The following is a 19264-nucleotide window of genomic DNA, read 5'->3' on the forward strand; positions in this document are numbered from 1 at the left end:
CTAGTTGGCAACATAAAAAAAAAATATTAGAACATGCATAATATATGTGGTGTCATTGAAAGCCCATGTATCAACTAAATACTATATTAATTGCATCTGTGTAGTGCTTACAAAACTCTCAAGTATTGCTGATAGGATTGTGTCAACAAAAAGCTTAAGATCCTGATTAATTAAACAAGAAAGAGAAGTCTTCATCATAACATGATCACTCTAAGCATATTGGAAAGAAGATCATAGGTCTTTGTTAATAAATTCTAACTCTATATTTATTTATAAGAAATTGCAAGATAAAAGCAGCATTAAACACCCTCAATCTTCTTAAATGTCAGTTACACAAGCATATTAAGTTTGCCAAAGCAAACAAGACCCAGCTTTCCCTTCAGGTCCCTGTGTTGGAAATTCCCAGATCATGCCTCTAGCTTTGGCTCTTTGAAATCCTAGGTATATCCTTCTAAATCCTCCCAGTGGCCTCTCTCCTCAAAAAGGAAAAGAAAGCAAATACACTTACCTTCCATAAAGCCAAGGTTAAAATGGCCAGAACCAATAATCCAAGAAGTATTGCTAGTATTATTACCCATAATGGAATTGAGAAGGAAACATTTGGGGTGGCCCAAATAACCGATGTTTTAATCTGGAATGGAAAATAAAGGAAATGAGCTCAAATTTAAAAACTATTCAGTGACATAAAACAGTAACTACCAATATAATATTGGGGGCAGTGGGTACTTCTGAAAGGATCCATACATTAGCTGAAGTCACCCTGGGGGAAGATTTGAGCGTTTACAGCACTTGAACTTGGAATTTTAACCATTAACACATTCTCAGGCTTCTCAAGTTGGATGCAAGTCCAACTACAGACACTTGGTGGGTGTTTGGTTTACACCAACCCAGAAAGCCTAAAATAGAATTGAGGTGGAGCACAAAGCAACAAGGTGGAAAGGAATGATGTTGAATTGGGATGGACCTTTTCTGGCAAAGTAAACCCAACAAAGAGCCAAGCCCGCCCACACGTTTCTCCACAGAACTGAGCTCACCTCACTGAGAAGTGAACTTGCAAACAATCTGCTGGACGTGCAAGAGGGTAGACATCACCTAAGTCCCTATTTTGCAGATGAGAAAATTGAGTCTCAGAGGGGTAAGTGATCCCCAGATCTAATCAGTATCACCACCTCTTTAGCCCCAGGCTCTGTCTCTGTGTTCTATTAACAAGGAGCCCAAGGTTGCTCTACTAATTACAGTCAGGTAAGACCAACCATCTCCCATTTTATGAAAGTAATGGCAGTCACTGATGTGAGCATTAATTGTCTCAATGTGCTGGGGCTACTTTCAGTCTTAGACCCCATTTTCAGTTGCTGTTGGACCTCACTGAATGCCCCACTGTTGCAAGGAAACTTGGAGGAGAAAAGAGACCTCTCCAGCAGGACTGCACACTCCTTGTGTGTGAACCACCCCTGCCTCCCACGTATGCAGGAGAAGCTCTCTTGTCACATGCAGGCACAGCCTCTGGAGACACCCAAACGAAAAAAAAAAAAAAAACAAGCAGAGACCCAGCCCTGCCGCTCACACCCTCTGTCAAAGAAAAGAGAACGAAAAATATTTTTGGATCTAAAATGTTATTCACCAAAGCAGGCTTATCTGGTTTTAGAGAGAAGTAAGCATCACCCTGGATAAGACTCTTGAGAGTCCCTTGGACTGCAAGGAGATCCAACAAGTCCATCCTAAAGGAAATCAGTCCTGAATATTCATTGGAAGGACTGAGGCTGAAGCTGATACTCCAATACTTTGGCCACCTGAGCTGACTCATTTGAAAAGACCCTGATGTTGGGAAAGATTGAGGGCAGGAGGAGAAGGGGACAACAGAGGATGAGATGGTTGGATGGCATCACCGACTCAATGGATGTGGGTTTGGGTGAACTCCGGGAGTTGGTGATGGACAGGGAGGCCTGGCATGCTGTGGTTCATGGGGTCACAAAGAGTCAGACATGACTGAGCAACTGAACTGAACTGAAGCATCACCCTTACTTCTGGGGGTTTCCCAGTGGCTCAGTGGGTAAAGAATCTGCCTTTAATGCACTAGATGCAGGAGATGCTGGTTTAATCCCTGGGTTGGGAAGATCTCTGGAGGAGGGCATGGCAACTCACTCCACTATTCTTGCCTGGGAAATCCCATGGACAGAGGAGGCTGGTGGGCTATAGTCCACAGGGCTGCAAAGAGCTGGACATGACTGAAGAGACTGAACATGTACATATGCAAGTATCACCCCAGTTAAGCTGGTCCACACGTTCCTTAACTGTGCTGGTTGAAAGAATCCTGAGCCCATCCTGACTCCCATACAGAAACTCTGGGCCATGCTTCTCTAACCCACCAGGAGTTGAGGGTGAACTCAGGGTGGGTTGGTGGCTCTGGTGTTCCCCTGGCTGGAAACCCCTGGTGTTTTCATAGCCTGTGCCCTGGTGCTGGGTCCTGCCACTGCTCACATCTTTCCTTCTGCCTTCTTAACTAGATCTGAGCATCCTGCCTATGCTGTTCTTAACCTGCCAAGGTCTTTGTAACTCCTTCATTTTGGTCCACGTCCCCTGTGCAGCAGACATCCTGACAACTTACTTCACTTGATCCTCCAGCCCCAAATATCACTTATATACAGGCTACACAATGACGTTGATGATAGTGAAGCTGTTAGTGGTTCCACGTGGTTAGGAATGCCAGGGACCTGACCGATGCTTTCAGTGAGAGAAAGGCTAGTGTAACCTACTTGCCCTTTTACCTTCCTCCTTGCTTCCCTTCCTGGCACTGCACTTATTCGTCCAACATATCGAAAAGAAGTGCAACATTCCATGACCACGATGGGGTCACACTCTCTGCACGTGCCACGGTTTAAAAACAGAACAGGTGGTACATGCGCTGGTGAAATGCATTGAGAGGACTCACAGCATCATCATGTCAGTTGAATTCTGCTGCCCAAGTAATTCCCTCTGAAGTGATCCTCTGCACAATGTGGCTACACGAGTCAGTGGAGGATGAGATCACTTCTGGATCATTTCTCTTCACATCTCTCTCCCTGGGTGAATTATATTGGATAATGTGTGAAATCAGTGCTCAATCCTGCATCTTACGGTGCTCAGAGAAACAGCATGAAGTGATCATTTAAAATGACCCAAGGAATGAAACTAGAACACTTTCTAACACCATACACAAAAATAAACTCAAAATGGATTAAAGATCTAAATGTAAGACCAGAAACTATCAAACTCCTAGAGGAGAACATAGGCAAAACACTCTCTGACATAAATCACAGCAGGATCCTCTATGACCCACCTCCCAGAATATTGGAAATAAAAGCAAAAATAAACAAATGGGACCTAATTAAACTTAAAAGCTTTTGCACAACAAAGGAAACTATAAGCAAGGTGAAAAGACAGCCCTCAGATTGGGAGAAAATAATAGCAAATGAAGCAACAGACAAAGGATTAATCTCAAAAATATACAAGCAACTCCTGCAGCTCAATTCCAGAAAAATAAATGGCCCAATCAAAAAATGGGCCAAAGAACTAAACAGACATTTCTCCAAGGAAGACATACAGATGGCTAACAAACACATGAAAAGATGCTCAACATCACTCATTATCAGAGAAATGCAAATCAAAACCACAATGAGGTACCATTACACACCAGTCAGGATGGCTGCTATCCAAAAGTCTACAAGCAATAAATGCTGGAGAGGGTGTGGAGAAAAGGGAGCCCTCTTACACTGTTGGTGGGAATGCAAACTAGTACAGCTGCTATGGAGAACAGTGTGGAGATTCCTTAAAAAACTGGAAATAGAACTGCCATATGACCCAGCAATCCCACTGCTGGGTATACACACCTAGGAAACCAGATCTGAAAGAGAAACATGCACTTCAATATTCATTGCAGCACTGTTTATAATAGCCAAGACATCGAAGCAACCTAGATGCCCATCAGCAGATGAATGGATAAGGAAGCTGTGGTACATATACACCATGGAATATTACTCAGCCATTAAAAAGAATTCATTTGAATCAGTTCTAATGAGATGGATGAAACTGGAGCCCGTTATACAGAGTGAAGTAAGCCAGAAAGATAAAGTCCAATACAGTATACTAACACATATATATGGAATTTAGAAAGATGGTAACAATAACCCTATATGCAAAACAGAAAAAGAGACACAGATGTACAGAACAGACTTTTGGACTCTGTGGGAGAAGGCGAGGGTGGGATGTTTCAAGAGAACAGCATCGAAACATGTATATTATCTAGGGTGAAACAGATCACCAGCCCAGGCTGGGTGCATGAGACAAGTGCTCGGGCCTGGTGCACTGGGAAGACCCAGAGGAATCAGGTGGAGAGGGAGGTGGGAGGGGGGATCAGGATGGGAAATACATGTAAATCCATGGCTGATTCATGTCAATGTATGACAAAACCCACTACAATATTGTAATTAGCCTCCAACTAATTAAAACAAATGGAAAAAAAATTTAAAAAATGAAATGACCCAAGGGACTTCCCTCATGGTTCAGTGGCTAGGACTTTGCTCCCAATGTAGGGGGCCTGGGTTTGATCCCTGGTCAGGGAACTAGCTCCCACATGCTGCAACTAAGAGCTCTGATGCTGCAACAAAGGTTCAGCACAGCCAAATAAATAAAAATAAAATGACCCTAATATTACTGGAAGTAGACCAGTACAGTTTTAATAATGAGAATTTCAGAATTTTGGAACTATCAAGGGTAGTAGTGGTCGCGCACTCACAAGCCAGATACAGTGACCTAGAAAAGAAAATCTGAAGCCACAGGCTATTCTGAGGTTTCTTGTAACTGTTTTTTCCCCTTAAGCTCTAAGTTCACTGAAGAAACAACGTAGTTTTGGTCTGTACTTTGTGCATGTGTTAGAGACCATCGAAACTGACTAATAGGTAATTTAGGAAGACGGACAATACTTTTCCATGTTCCCTCTTCCAGTTGGCCTAATTAATATCTGAAGTTACCTCCCTATGTTTTATTATAACATAGGAAACAGTTCTAGTTTCGTAAGTCAAAATAAAGCTAAACTAAAGGAGTTGAAATAAGGGCCACAGACCATGGACTGTTCAAATTGTTGGTTTAATAAAAAGAAATGGAAGAACAGTACTGAGGTTTTCCTGGGTTTCTCTGCCACTTGGATGTTACAGGGTTTTGTTTTTTTTCAAACAGGGACAGTTTTATATCTTCATTTCCAGTGTGTGTGCCTTTTAAATCTTTTTATAAAATGCCTGCTTCTTAATAAATGGATTGTAGGGGACAACTGATTTTTGGATATAGGAAGTGGGTGGAGAGCGGTATTGCAGGTTTTGATGTATCATCTATGAAACCAGTCCATCTGTAGAAATAAGCAGTGCAATTCACTCAGAAAGATCTAATAATGATATCTGAAGGATTTTCCACAGCAGGGATGGAAAAGTACCAATAAAACATGAAACTGGACAGGATATGCTTATTAGGGTCTCTAGAAGCAGCTTTATCAGGTATAATTACGAAACCTACTGGCTTTTTGTCTGCATTCACTTCCAAAGATTTTGACAAAAGTCTTTAAACAGTCTCAGAGCAGATAGATGATCACTGCTATCCTATCCATTCCAAAACCTGAAATTCTCATCACCAAAACTGTTGTCAGTTTGCTCCTGGCAACATTATTTTTATTTGAAAAATACCATTTCACATCCTTTCTGTGAGCACTTTGAATGAAAGGATTAAGCATGTCATATACCGCCTGTAACTAACTAAGAGGAAGGGACTTCAGTTTTAGAGGAAGACAAGCTCAGTGACTTTGCTCCCACACCTGCATTCTGCTCTCCTAACCTGCTGCCTTTAAGGTGTCTACATGGCACGGAGGCTGCCCGATATTCTTGATCTCAACTGGGGAGTCTGTCCACGGAGTTCTCCAGGCAAGAATACTGCAGTGGGTTGCCATTCCCTTCTCCAGGGGAATCTTCCCCAACAAGGGATCGAACCCGGGTCTCCTGCTTTGCAGGCAGATTCTCTACCATGTGGACTACCAGGGAAGCCCCTAAACCAGGGCAGCTACAGAGATCTTCCGTTGCCGCTGGTGGTTTTCAGGTTTTTCACTGCATAGTTGGGAAGCCGCTAGACTAGGGACAGTAAAAATAGGAACAACAATGGTGCCCTGAAGCATTTCTTCAGATTTCCAGGCCTGAGGAGCTAGATGGCTGTTGCTAGAAAAGGGTGGATATGTCACATCTTTGGAAGAGTCATCCTGGTCTTGAAAAGAGAGGTCTTTCTGAGAACACGTTGGTTAGGGAGTCAGGAGACATGTTCAGGTCTGTAAATGGAAACGGAGCGTTTCCTCTGCGAGTGGAAACAGATAAAGCCAAGCTTTTCTTGAAACTCAGTACTCTGTATAGACAAGAAACTTGAACCCTACAGGCAAGCTTAAGAGAAAACACTTAATTGATCACTTTTATAGGACCAATGTTTATTTAAATTTGTTTTAGCCCTGTAGAAACCCTAGGATGGTTTAGGGGAAGCTTGGCTAAGAGATAACATGTTGAAAAGTACCCAAACTTTGTTATTTCTAATGTTTATATTTGTCTGGTAGCTCATTTTGACAAACCCACAAGAAGCTTATCTATTGAATAATAAATATGTGAAAAACAGATCTTAATTTATACAGTTTCTAATGAATAAACATTGATTTATAGGAAGAATTTTTCATTCATTTCAAATAAGATTTATTAAACACTCATATTCTCTGAAGTTCTATAGGTATTACCAACAGCTATGACTTTGCTGTAGATCAGTGTTGTCCAACAGAAATATAAGGCAAGTGATGCATGTCATTTAAAGTTTTATCATAGTCAAATTAAAAAGAGTAAAATGAAACATGGGGCATAAATTTTAACAATGTATTTTATTTAACACTAAACATCAAAATTATTATTCAAAGTATAACTGATATAAAAATATTATTCCTCTTTTGTTTTTACTGTCTCCAAAATCCAGTGTTTATTTTATACTTGCAGCAAGTGACAACCACAAGATTTTCATTAATTAAAGTGAAATGTTGTCTTACCCAAAAAATAGAGCTGCATTAAAGAAAAAAAAATACCTTATACTGCTATAGTTTTAAGTTTACATTTAAGTAAGTTAAAATGAAGTAAAATGACTTCAGTTCTTCAGTCACTCCACCCACATCTCAGGTCCTCACCATCCATGGTAATGTGGCGAGTGGGTACCATATTGAACTGCACAGCCTGACAACTTTTGTATAATTTCACACAGTAGTGTGATAAGCCAAATTACCCAAGACCCTCTTTAGTAAATTCATTCATAAAGAAGGCGGTCCCAAGGCCAATGATGGGGTATATTTAGGACTAAAGCTTTACTTTAAGAACTTGGGTTTTGACTACATATTTCAACTGCTCTAAGAAAGGTTCATACTGAGCAACCTAAGTACTTAAAACATAGGGAGAGAAACTCAATTACATGCAAACTAATCAACAAACTGTTTTTCATTTTTTAATGTACCAAGAACCTGTAACTATTTTATAAAATAGTATAAAATTTTAACACTCCACTTATATAACTATCTGTAATTTTAGGAAGTAGGGTCCATGAATTGTAAGCAGTTCAGATGTTCTTAAAGTGATGCTAAGTAGGGAACATTTAATCTTACCTTCATCATGTCGTAAATCTTATTGTTCTTTATTATGGTGGAAAGACCATAAATAAATCTTTAATATGCCTACATTTTATCACTGACATTTATGATATGTTTTTGTATATTTTGACAAAATACCAAGGTAGAAGATAAAACTCCCTCGGATTTGCAAAGGTAATTAAAGTTGACATCTGTATTTATGCATCTCAAAATCTTGTGTAAACATACTTCAGTGGGGTCACGAGAATGTTTTATATAAATGTACCAAGACACTCTACCGACAGTGCCATTTAGGACAAAATAATAACATGAAGTGGACCAGCTGAACACATTTTAACAAAATTCAAACAGCCCTTATGAGATAAGAAGTTCCTGTGATAGGTTTGAACTCCAGATAATTGTTTAATATCACAATTCCATTTTAAGATCCTGAAGTTTTGCTAACAATTCAAAAAAGTCAAACGGACTCCCAATATGCATGTGAGTTCTTAATTAAGGATTTCACTGAAATACTTTATAATAACTGTCTCTGTTGAACTGTGGTGTTGGAGAAGACTCTTGAGAGTACCTTGAACTGGAAAGAGATCAAACTGGTCAATCCTGAAGGAAATCAGTCCTGAATTTTCATTGGAAGGACTGATGCTGAAGCTCCAATACTTGGGCCACCTGATGAGAAGAACTGACTCATTGGAAAAGACCCTGATGCTGGGAAAGATTGAAGGCAGGAGGAGAAGGGGACGATAGAGGATGAGATGGTTGAATGGCATCACTAACTCGATGGACATGAGTTTGAGCAAGCTCCAGGAGTTGGTGATGGACAAGGAAGCTTGGCGTGCTGCAGTCCATGGGGTCACAGAGAGTCAGCCACGACTGAGTGACCGAACTGAACTTTGAGTTACACGAGACAATAATAGGCTCTTCTAGATGTAAATTATGGGATTTGGCTTTAGTCACACAATACAAACACCAAAGTTTATGAACAGGCAAAAAAGTGTTCCAATAACTGAATAATTTTTTCTGCTGTAATGATATAGCATTTAGTCATAGCCCCTCTCATCATGAAACCTTCCCCTTGCTTCTGAACATGATAAGTGTCACGTGGCACGGAAAGTTCATTTGTTACAAACCCAGACACTATTCAAGTAGCAGCTGGGGATTACTATTTTTTTCAATATGGAAAACTTATCTAGGGCTCAAGAAATGGCTGCGTTATGACCATGCTGAAAAGGAAGCACAGCAGACGCCTCATCGCCTACAAGGAACTAGGAAAACAAGCCAATATTCTTGTCTTATTACCAAGGACGGAACTGAGACCCTTTCCCCAATGGCAGACTGTGGACTGGAGCTCTGAAGATCCTCCAGCCACCTAGTCCAGCTGATTCTTCTCTCTGAAAGCACTTCTCTCCTGCTGGGTCCTTTTCAAGGTAAGGATAAGAACTCACTCTAAGACACATCTGCCAGTTCCAAGCACAGTCCTCTCAAACCAAGCCTGTAGGGCACAGCTGACTTCCTACTGGCCACATCTCCTTCAGGCCGTCAGAGACTGGGAGACCTAAAAGGTTTTCCCATGACCTCTCCATAAATGATGCAGTGAATCATCTACATCAGATAACAAGACTTTTTCAAAGACGCAGGAACAAGGGAGGTGGGGAGGAGGGAAGCCTGTATCTCATCATCCTGTGAATCTTTTGAGATGAGTTGAGAACAGCAGGCTGGCACCTGTGGCCAGGACAGAAAGACACAATCCTGTGGATGCAACCAACTGTCACATATGTTTCTGTTATGGAGCACGTGCTCAGAGAAAACAAAGGACCCAAATTTATCTCCCTTGGAGTTACAAGCCTTTGAACCTCCTTGGATGAATATTCTATATTAAAACCCAAAGCCTCTGTCTTCTAGGTTGAACATAAATTCAAACTCTGGCAGACATCTCGTGAGAGAAAGAGAGGCGTGCTAAGTGGAGAAAGATATGCAGTGCTTGCTTTAAACACCACCAAAGTCTACTGAAATATTTTGAACCTATGGATGCTTCTAATTGGGCTTATTGAACTTTGCTGGAGAAGGTAGGACATTTTGGGAAGGTTACTGTTATCGACACCTGAGACTTATCTCATTTTAGGTAAAATGATGAAGCTTTTTGTACATAACGTAAATACTTTTCTTAACAATGCTTTCAGGTAAACGTGGTTAAGAGCATCAGCAAGGTACACAGAGTGATCTCCTGAAGGTTTGTGAAGCCTGCAATGAACCTGTTCTGGAATCTGCAGATTTTCTTTTACACTGCTGCCTGTGTCAGAGGTGCCCAATGCCAATTTCACTGCAGAAGCATCACTTGTAGAGCCTCAAAAGCACAGTGCCAGGGGCCCATGCCAGACTCAATCCTGATATTTTGGATAGGGTCTTGACATGTATGGGGCTTTGTAGGTGGCTCAGTTGTAAAGAATACACTTGTCAATGCAGGAGACGCAGGAGACTCGGGTGCGATCCCCAGGATGGGAAGATCCTCTGGAGGAGGAAATGGCAATCCACCTCCATATTCTTGCCCGGGAAATCTCATGGACAGAGGAGCCTGGTGGGCTAGTGTCCATGGGGTTGCAAAGAGTTGGACATAATTTAGCAACTGAGCACCCAGCATGTATAAACCTTTAAAATCATATGAATGGTGATTTTTTGCATGCTCAGGGTTGGAAATCACTAATGGATGAAATTCAATTACTAAAAGTAGATTAGGATGGAAAGAGTAATAGCTCCATTTTAAGTCCTAGGCTGATGAGAAAGTATGAGAGTGGTGACCTCTACACCATCCAAAGCAACCCTCCTCAAAGATGACAGTGTACCTGCTGCCCTGATGATTCTGACTCAGCAGGTCTGGGGTGAGGTCTGTTTCTGAATTTTGAATAATTTCTTAGGTGTTATTGATGCTGATGGTCTGCAAAAACATATTTTGAGTAACAAGGACCTGGGGACCAGAATCCAAGTCGAGGTTGTAAATATCTATGAGGTGACCAAGAGATGAAGGTTGAAACCTCAGTATTTAAATCCTGACCCAGAATTCTGGCTGTGGTCATATTCACTGTAAAGGCAGCGTTTTGGTGATGGGGTCTGTTCATCCACTGTTACTCACCCTCCTCTCTGCTCTGCATGGCCTTGCCAGGTTGCTGAGGATGCCAACAGTTGTGCTGTGATATATCTGGGTATCAGTAATGTTCCTTAGTACTCAGTGGTACAGAATCTGCCTGCCAATGCAGGAGACACGGGTTCGATCCCTGGGTCTGGAAGATCTCCTGGAGAAGGAAATGGCAACCACTCCAGTACTCTTACCTGGGAAATCCCATGGATAGAGGAGCCTGGCAGGCTACAGTCCACGGGGTCTCAAGAGTCAGACACGAGCTAGTGATTGATTCAATTCAGATCATGCTCCCAGTGTACTTTTCCTCCAAGTACTCCTGGTCTTTGCTTGTGTGGGAATGGGGGTGTGTGTGTGCATGTGTTAGTCGTTAGTCATGTCCCACTCTTGCGACCCCGTGGACTGTGGCCCGCCAGGCTGCTCTGTCCGCATGGATTTTTCCAGGCAAGAATACTGGAATGGATAGCCATTCCCTCTTCCAGGGGATCTTCCCAACCCAGGGAATGAACCCAGGTCTCCCGCATTGTAGGTAGATTCTTTACAGTCTGAGCCACCAGGGAAGCCTGGTCTTTGCTTAGAAAGGAAAAATCACCATCCACACAGCTGGTCTGTGGCAACTGTCCCTAAGGAAGACAGTCTTCCCTTCTCACCTCACTCACCAGGCTGTCTTTAAAATTAACAATAAGTATGATTTCATTATGATCATAATTAGCATCTGAACTCCTTTTAAACAGAAGAACATAATTTTAAAAAATGGTATTAGTCCTGCCCTGTGATTTTTTTTTTAGTGGGGTGGAGTAGAAATTTACATTGAGGGTTTAAAAATCTGATCAAATGGCACTGAAGAATTTCCAGACTGAAATAAGAAAACATTAATCTTAAGAGGGAAACTTTTCTCAAGTCAATGTAACAGGCACATAAACCTAACACAAGCAAAACAGGGTTTTAAAAAATAATTTCAGTGAAATTATTTGTACCTATATATTGTAAGATACTCACTGCTATGTGGCCTTCTGGGAGTTTTGCTGGCTGATCTTTATAAGGCATCTTCTTAACTTCAAAGGACACCAGGGATGCAAGAGAATAGGGATCATTTTTCCTCTGAAATTAAAAGTATTTATTTAAAATATACTCCATGTAAAACTTTTAAATTATATTGGCAGTTATCCAGTTGTTTTCAATGTTTTCCATTTCCAAAGAAAAATTCCCTCCTTCTTTCTTCCTTTTCTCTTTTACTTTTTTTGCTATCCATCTATCCTTTCATGACCCATTGACTTATTCATCCATCATTCCATCCATCTGTTCATCATCCATTCATCATTCATCTATCCATCCAGTTATCTACTATCTATCCATCCATCTATCTATTCATCATTCATTCATCCATCACCCATCCATCATCTGTCTAGACATCCATCCAACCATCCATCCAATCATTCATCTTCTTATTTCTAAAGATAATCTATCTTATTACTAAAAGATTTGGTACAATAAGGTTAAAATAAAAACAGAAAATCAGACATCCTTAAAGGAGTAAGCACAAGTGCTCTTACTGAAGAACATAGTGGGGAGACATCGTGACTACAAATTGTTGTTGTCTGATAGAACGAAATATTTTAGGAGAGAGACTGCTGCTAAGTTACAAAGAAATTAATCATAATTCCTCTTATAGACAACAAAGGTCCATCTAATCAAAGCTATGGTTTTTCCAGTAGTCATGTATGGATGTGACAGTTGGACTATAAATTAAGCTGAACACCGAAGAATTTGAACTGTGGTGTTGGAGAAGACTCTCAAGAGTCCCCTGGACAGCAAGGAGATCCAACCCGTCCATCCTAAAGGAAATCAGTCCTGAATATTCACTGGAAGGACTGATGCTGAAACTCCAATACTTTGGCCACCTGATGTGAAGAACTGACTCACTGGAAAAGACCCTGATACTGGGAAAGATTGAAGGCAGGAGGCAAAGGGGACAGCAGAGGATGAGACGGTTGGACGGCACCACCGACTCAATGGACATGAGTTTGAGCAAGCTCCAAGAGTTGGTGATGGACAGGGAGCCTGGCGTGCTGCAGTCCATGGGGTGGCAAAGAGTCAGACATGAGGGAGCGACTGAACTGAACTTCCTCTTGTACAGAAGACCAGAGCAGGAGCGCTCAGATACTCCTGGCACTATTGGGATGTGGGGTTGGTTAAGGAACTGTCCTGTGCGTTGTAGGATTTAGCAGCATCCCTGGCATCTACCCACAGATGCCAGTAGCACCCCTCACCCAGCTGTAACAACCAACAATGTCTCCAAGTAACCGCCAAGGTCTTCTGGGGAGCAAAATCCCCCCAGTTAAGCACCACTGACCTAGAGCTGTAAGGCATTTTTGACAGAACATTTCAGCACATTCTTTTGTTTAATCGGTTCTCATGTTAACTGTTGATTAAGGTCAATGCCGAAGAATGCTCAAACTACCGCACAATTGCACTCATCTCACACGCTAGTAAAGTAATGTTGAAAATTCTCCAAGCCAGGCTTCAACAGTATGTGAACTGTGAACTTCCAGATGTTCAAACTGGATTTAGAAAAGGCAGAGGAACCAGAGATCAAATTGCCAACATCCGTTGGATCATTGAAAAAACAAGAGAGTTCCAGAAAAACATTTACTTCTGCTTTGTTAAATATGCCAAAGCCTTTGACTGTGTGGATCACCACAAACTGTGGAAAATTCTGAAAGATATGGGAATACCAGACCACCTGACCTGCCTCCTGAGAAATCTGTATGCAGGTCAAGAAGCAACAGTTAGAACCGGACAAGGAACAACAGACTGGTTCCAAATCGGGAAAGGAGTATGTCAAGGCTGTATATTGTCACCCAGCTTATTTAACTTATATGCAGAGTACATCATGACAAATGCTGGACTGGATGAAGCACAAGATGGACTCAAGATGCTGGGAGAAATATCAATAACCTCAGATATGCAGATGACACCACCCTTATGGCAGAAAGTGATGAGGAACTAAAAAGCCTCTTGATGAAAGTGAAAGAGGAGTGTGAAAAAGTTGGCTTAAAACTCAACATTCAGGAAACTAAGATCATGGCATCTGGTCCCATCATTTCATGGCAAATAGATGGGGAAACAGTGAAAACAGTGACAGACTTTATTTTGGGGGGCTCCAAAATCACTGCACATGGTGATTGCAGCCATGAAATTAAAAGACATTTGCTCCTTGGAAAAAAAGCTATGATCAAATAGATAGCATATTAAAAAGCAGAGACATTACTTTGCCAACAAAGGTCTGTCTAGTCAAAGCTATGGTTTTTCCACTAGTCAGGTATGGATGTGAGAGTTGGACTATAAAGAAAGCTGAGCACCAAAGAATTGATGCTTTTGAACTGTGGTGTTGGAGAAGACTCTCGAGAGTCCCTTGGACTGCAAGGAGATCCAACCAATCCATCCTAAAGGAAATCAGTCCTGAATATTCATTGGAAGGACTGATGCTGAAGCTTAAACTCCAGTACTTTGGCCACCTGATGTGAAGAACTGACTCATTTGAAAAGACTCATTGGGAAAGATTGAAGACTGGAGGAGAAGGGGACAACAGAGGTTGAGATGGTTGGATGGCATCACCAACTCAATAGACATGAGTTTGAGTAAACTCTGGGAGTTGGTGATGGACAGGGAGGTCTGGCGTGCTACAGAGATGCTCTGCATCTCTGGCCAACTCTGTACTCTGTGACATCATGTTGCAGCTTGAAGTTGACCATAATGGGGATAGTTACATCACAGGAATCAGTGCGGTCACAAAGAGTCAGACATGACTGAGTGACTGAACTTAACTGAAGGTCAAAGGAGAGTATGTAAGAGTAAATCAAGGAAAACCACTCTGAGAACTTAAGCTTCTGTGATTTTCCTCCATTTAGCTTGAGACAGTGATGCGATCTAACCAGTGGTGGGATATAGCTGGCTCACAGTGGCTCTTGTGAACACACCACTAAAATTTGAAGACCTTTGAGTATCCATTGTTAAACAGAGCCATTATTAAAACAAATTATATATACATGTAAACTTAAGTAAATTGTATTTCTAAAAAGATAATAAAACACTCAAACCTCAGTACTGAGTAATAATTTTATTGCATTTTATGCTCTTGATGGTCTTCCCAGGTGGCACTAGTGCAGGAGACATAAGAGACGCAGGTTCAATCCCTGAGCCAGGAAGATCCCCTGGAAAAGGCCATGACAACCCACTCCAACATTCTTGCCTGGAGAATTCCATGGACAGAGGAGCCTGGAGGACTGCAGTCCATGGGGTCGCAAAGAGTTGTAACCCAACTGAAGCAACTCCGCACACATGCACACACATGCCCTTGATATTATTTAGCTCTACTGCATCTGTAGGGAAAACACTGTAGGATGGTGCGCGGCTCTGCATCTCTGGCCAACTCGGTACTCTGTGACATTAGGTTGCAGCTTGAAGTTGACCTTAATGGGGATAGTCACATCACAGGAATCAGCAAGTGCTACATATCAAAGTTATTTTCCTCCTAGAAAGTGGTTTTGTTAAACACTTACTAACATTTTCACCATCTAGAATCCAGTGTTGGGTTTCTTGAGGCCAATTTGGCAGGTTGTATTATAATAACTTACATATTTTTACAAGGTATTTTTGTCCCTGTAGTTGAATTTTTCCTCCCTTCAATAAACCCCATTTCTTCTATGTGATGAGAACAAGTTAGAGTATGCAAAACTTTTATATATACTTAAAGTCACTACATCTTTGGTCTTTTTGTTTTCTTTTCCTATCCTGACATTCTAGGGTAAGGAACTTTGTTCATTTGGAAAAATTCTTTTTTAGTTGTTATTTTTTTCTATGTTCTCTTGTCTCCTGGCATTTCCATTTTAATTGAAAGCTGGAGTTTTGTTTGCGTGAGAAGTGTTTTTTTAAAAAATTTAAAAATTCTTGCTCATAAAATCTTGTGTATACTTGGTGTTTTAAATCTACTTTTGTTACTACCCTAGCTGGTAGATACAGAAGAGAAATGACAAACACTAGTAATGAGATTCTGTGCATAAGAGTTATAATCACATACTCCAATGTGAATCCAGGCTCCCAAATCTTCAAAGAGTAAATTTTCTTTTGTCTCCACATTCAACATTAAAAAAAAACACTGATAGAAAATAATTCCCTTGGTCTTGAAGTAATATCTTTGGGAAACAAATCATGGGAGAACTTATCTCTGAATCAACTCTAGATGGAAAGTTTTTCTCCAACTTCATTCTGCATTTATGAACATGGAAATTTCTTAATGAATAACAAATGTACTTGTTAACAAAACAGAAATAGAGTCACACATGTAGAAAACAAACATAGTTGTCAGGAAGTAAAGGGGTATCGTTGCTGTTGCTGTTTAGTTACTAAGTTTTAACAACAAATGTAAAGGGGTGGGCAAGGGATAAAGTGGAAGATTGGGGTTGACATACACACATTATCAAATATAAAACAGATAACTAGCAAGGACAAGGAATGCTACTCAATACTCTGTACTGACCGATATGGGAATATATGTATTTGTACAACTGATTCACTTTGCTATGCAGTAGAAACTAGTAAAACATTACACATCAGCTGCCCTCCAAGAGAAATTTTAAAAAAGAGGTGGGATTTGACGTCGAGAATGTGGGGAAACCTGTGTCCCTGTGGCCGGCTTCTCTCCTCTCTTTACCCTCTCTGCTCTTGGCCAGCTTGACTCCTCCTTACATTTCCACTCATCACCACCATTTCTGATGGCTCACAAGCCACTTTGCTTTGTGCTTTGCTGAACCTCAGAAACATCTGGGATCGGACCTAGAGATTGTGATTTAGTATATCTGGAATGAGATGATAGATGCCCTACGTTGTTTGGAATTTCCACATTGTTGTTTAACTTTTTATCTTTCTTGATTACTTTCTCCCCACCATGATCATAGAAAACTAGAAGGCATAGAGCATGGAATATGAAGCTTATACCTTCCATAGCACCTAGAACAACATGCTCAGGAGGGTTTCATCAATCCTCCTGGACTGACAGTGTGAATGGATGGTGAACGAACACATCCAATAGTTGGGTTATTCAGTGGTTATCCCATATCCACCCATTTGATTATTATTGTTGCTGTTCAGTCATAAGTCACGTTTGACTCTTTGCCATGGACTGCAGCACACTGGGCTTCCCTGTCCTTCACTGATTCTTGGAGTTTGCTCAAACTTATGTCCTTTGAGTTGACGATGCTATTGAACTATCTCATCCTCTGTTGCCAGATTCTCCTCTTGCCTTCAATCTTTCTTAGCATCAGGGTCTTTTCCAATGAGTCGGCTCTTCACATCAGGTGGTCAAAGTATTGGAGCATCAGCATCAGTCCTTCCAATGGATATTCAGGGTTAATTTCCTTTAATATTGATTGGTTTGATCTCCTTGCTGTCCAAGGGACTCTTGAGAGTCTTCTACAGCATTACAATTCAAAAGCATTAATTCTTTAGCACTCAGTCTTTTTATGGCCCAACTCTACATCCATACACGACTACTGGAAAAACCATAGCTTTGACTATAAGGACCTTTGTTGGCAAAGTGATATCTCTGCTTTTAATATGCTGTCTAGGCTTGTCATAACTTTTCTTTCAAGGAGCAAGCATCTTTTAATTTCCTGGCTGCAGTCACCATCCACAGTGATTCTGAACCCCAAGAAAATAAAATCTGTCACTCATTTGATAGCACCTTATAAAAAGTTTAATTCTTTCAATTACTGAATTGGACCTCTGCTCTTATCGATGAGATTAGGAAGTTCAGGAAGTTATAAGAGAAGGCTGTAACATAAGATGAAGGCTGTTGTTCATGACAAGGGGCTGTGGACATGCTTTCACCTCTGCTACCTAATTCATTGATGCAAAAGGGCACCATCTGGGACCTGAACAGACCCAGTGGTAGGCAACAGCCTGTAAACAATGGAATTCGTTGTTCTTTATTCATCTGTTCTTTATTTTAAATGATTCTCCAAAAGCAGCATTTCTTCCAGTTTCAGTAAAAAAATTTTTTTCTCATTTTTCCAAGATGCTCTGGAGCCCCCTTGGGAAATGGGAAACGTGAGTTATTATGCTGTGATTGGCAGGATTGGCACCAAAGGTACAGGAGTCCTCTGTCTGCAAGTCAAAAACCTGGCACAGGTTAAGTATTTAATTTATGAAAAATAATCATGAGCAGAGTCCTTTTATTGATTTCATGTTCAAAGTTGAATGTTTTCAGCCATGCTCTTTACATAACAATGATATTATTCTTACGTTAAAAACTCGTCTCTTCTTTTTTGTGGCTATCTACTCCGGTAAGAGCCATCATTGTCTTATTGTAGCCAAGTTAGGATTGAAAAAGCAGCTGGAGTTAATATCCATTGATGATACGTTGAACTTTTAACCTACCCCAGGTAGCTACCAAACCTTAGAGAATGCCCTATCCTTCTGTCATTGCCATGTCATTAATTTTTTATATTTATTTTTATCTATATATTTGTTTGGCTGCACTGGGTCTTAGTTGTGGCATGTGGGATCTTTCTTTTTTTTTTTTTTTGCTTAGGCATGAGAACTCTTAGCTGCCTCATGTGTGATCTAATTCCTCGACCAGGGATTGAACCCAGGCCTCCTGCGTTAGAAGTGAGGAGTCTTAGCTACTGGACCATCAGGGAATTCCCTGCCACATCATTTAAACTGTGGGTTGCAGCCCACCAGCTGCCTCAATTATGTACTAGTACACAATGATTGGCTTGTGGCCACGGTACCAGTAAAAAATACAGAGTTGGGCACCAAGAGAGTGGGGAGTGAGGCTTTTGAGCTGAGTTGAATGGAGTGTGAGGGTGACCGGGACCATCAAGAATTTCCCCCACTCCCACCTTCCCTGCTGTTTAATTGCTTCTCAAGAATTATTTTTAACCACACATCCATTTTATAAAGCCTTTGTTTAAATACTCAACATCTACCAGAAACAAAGCTGTGTGGGGCAACAAAACCTAAATAATTATTGGTCAAACTTTAAGCTCTTAAAGAGGTCGCTCTTTCAAGTAACAATCTCAGCACAGGGCATCATTTAGAATTGAAGAAGATATTTTTCTGACCAGCATGCCTGCTTATTCTTGGGCTTCCAGGGTGGCTCAGTCAGTAAAGAATCCGTCTGTAATGCGGGAGACCTGGGTTCAATCCCTGGGTTGGGAAGATCCCCTGAAGAAAGGAATGGCAACCCACTCCAGTATTTTTGCCTGAAGAATCCCCATGGACAGAGGAGCCTGGTGGTCTACAGTCCGTGGGAGAGTTGGACATGACTGAGTGACTAAGCACATGCATGTTTACCAGTGGGTAAAACAAAAAATAATGCAGCAAATATATCAGCTGAGAGTTGTCAACTTTCTCCCCTGGGTTAGGAGGGCAGAAAATGTTTGCCTTCTTCTGGGATG

The 19264-nt window shown here is 41.1% G+C and overlaps 1 protein-coding gene across 2 annotated transcripts in view; it reads right to left on the reverse strand.

The window, feature by feature from the left end:
- ITGA8 (integrin subunit alpha 8) overlaps positions 1-19264 on the reverse strand; it is a 190197-nt gene that overhangs the window by 4800 nt on the left and 166133 nt on the right. Inside the window, exons 28-29 of one of the 2 annotated variants that reach the window (XM_020881335.2) lie at positions 11802-11903; positions 509-631 (exon numbers count right to left, since the gene is read on the reverse strand). In XM_020881335.2, the coding sequence (XP_020736994.2) occupies positions 509-631; positions 11802-11903 (225 nt within the window). Of the gene's footprint in view, positions 1-508; positions 632-11801; positions 11904-14907; positions 15275-19264 lie in introns of those variants that run through there. The other variant, XM_020881336.2, reaches the window with a different exon arrangement.

The sequence above is a fragment of the Odocoileus virginianus genome, chromosome 9 (genome assembly GCF_023699985.2).
Source record: "Odocoileus virginianus isolate 20LAN1187 ecotype Illinois chromosome 9, Ovbor_1.2, whole genome shotgun sequence".
Lineage (NCBI taxonomy): Eukaryota > Metazoa > Chordata > Mammalia > Artiodactyla > Cervidae > Odocoileus > Odocoileus virginianus.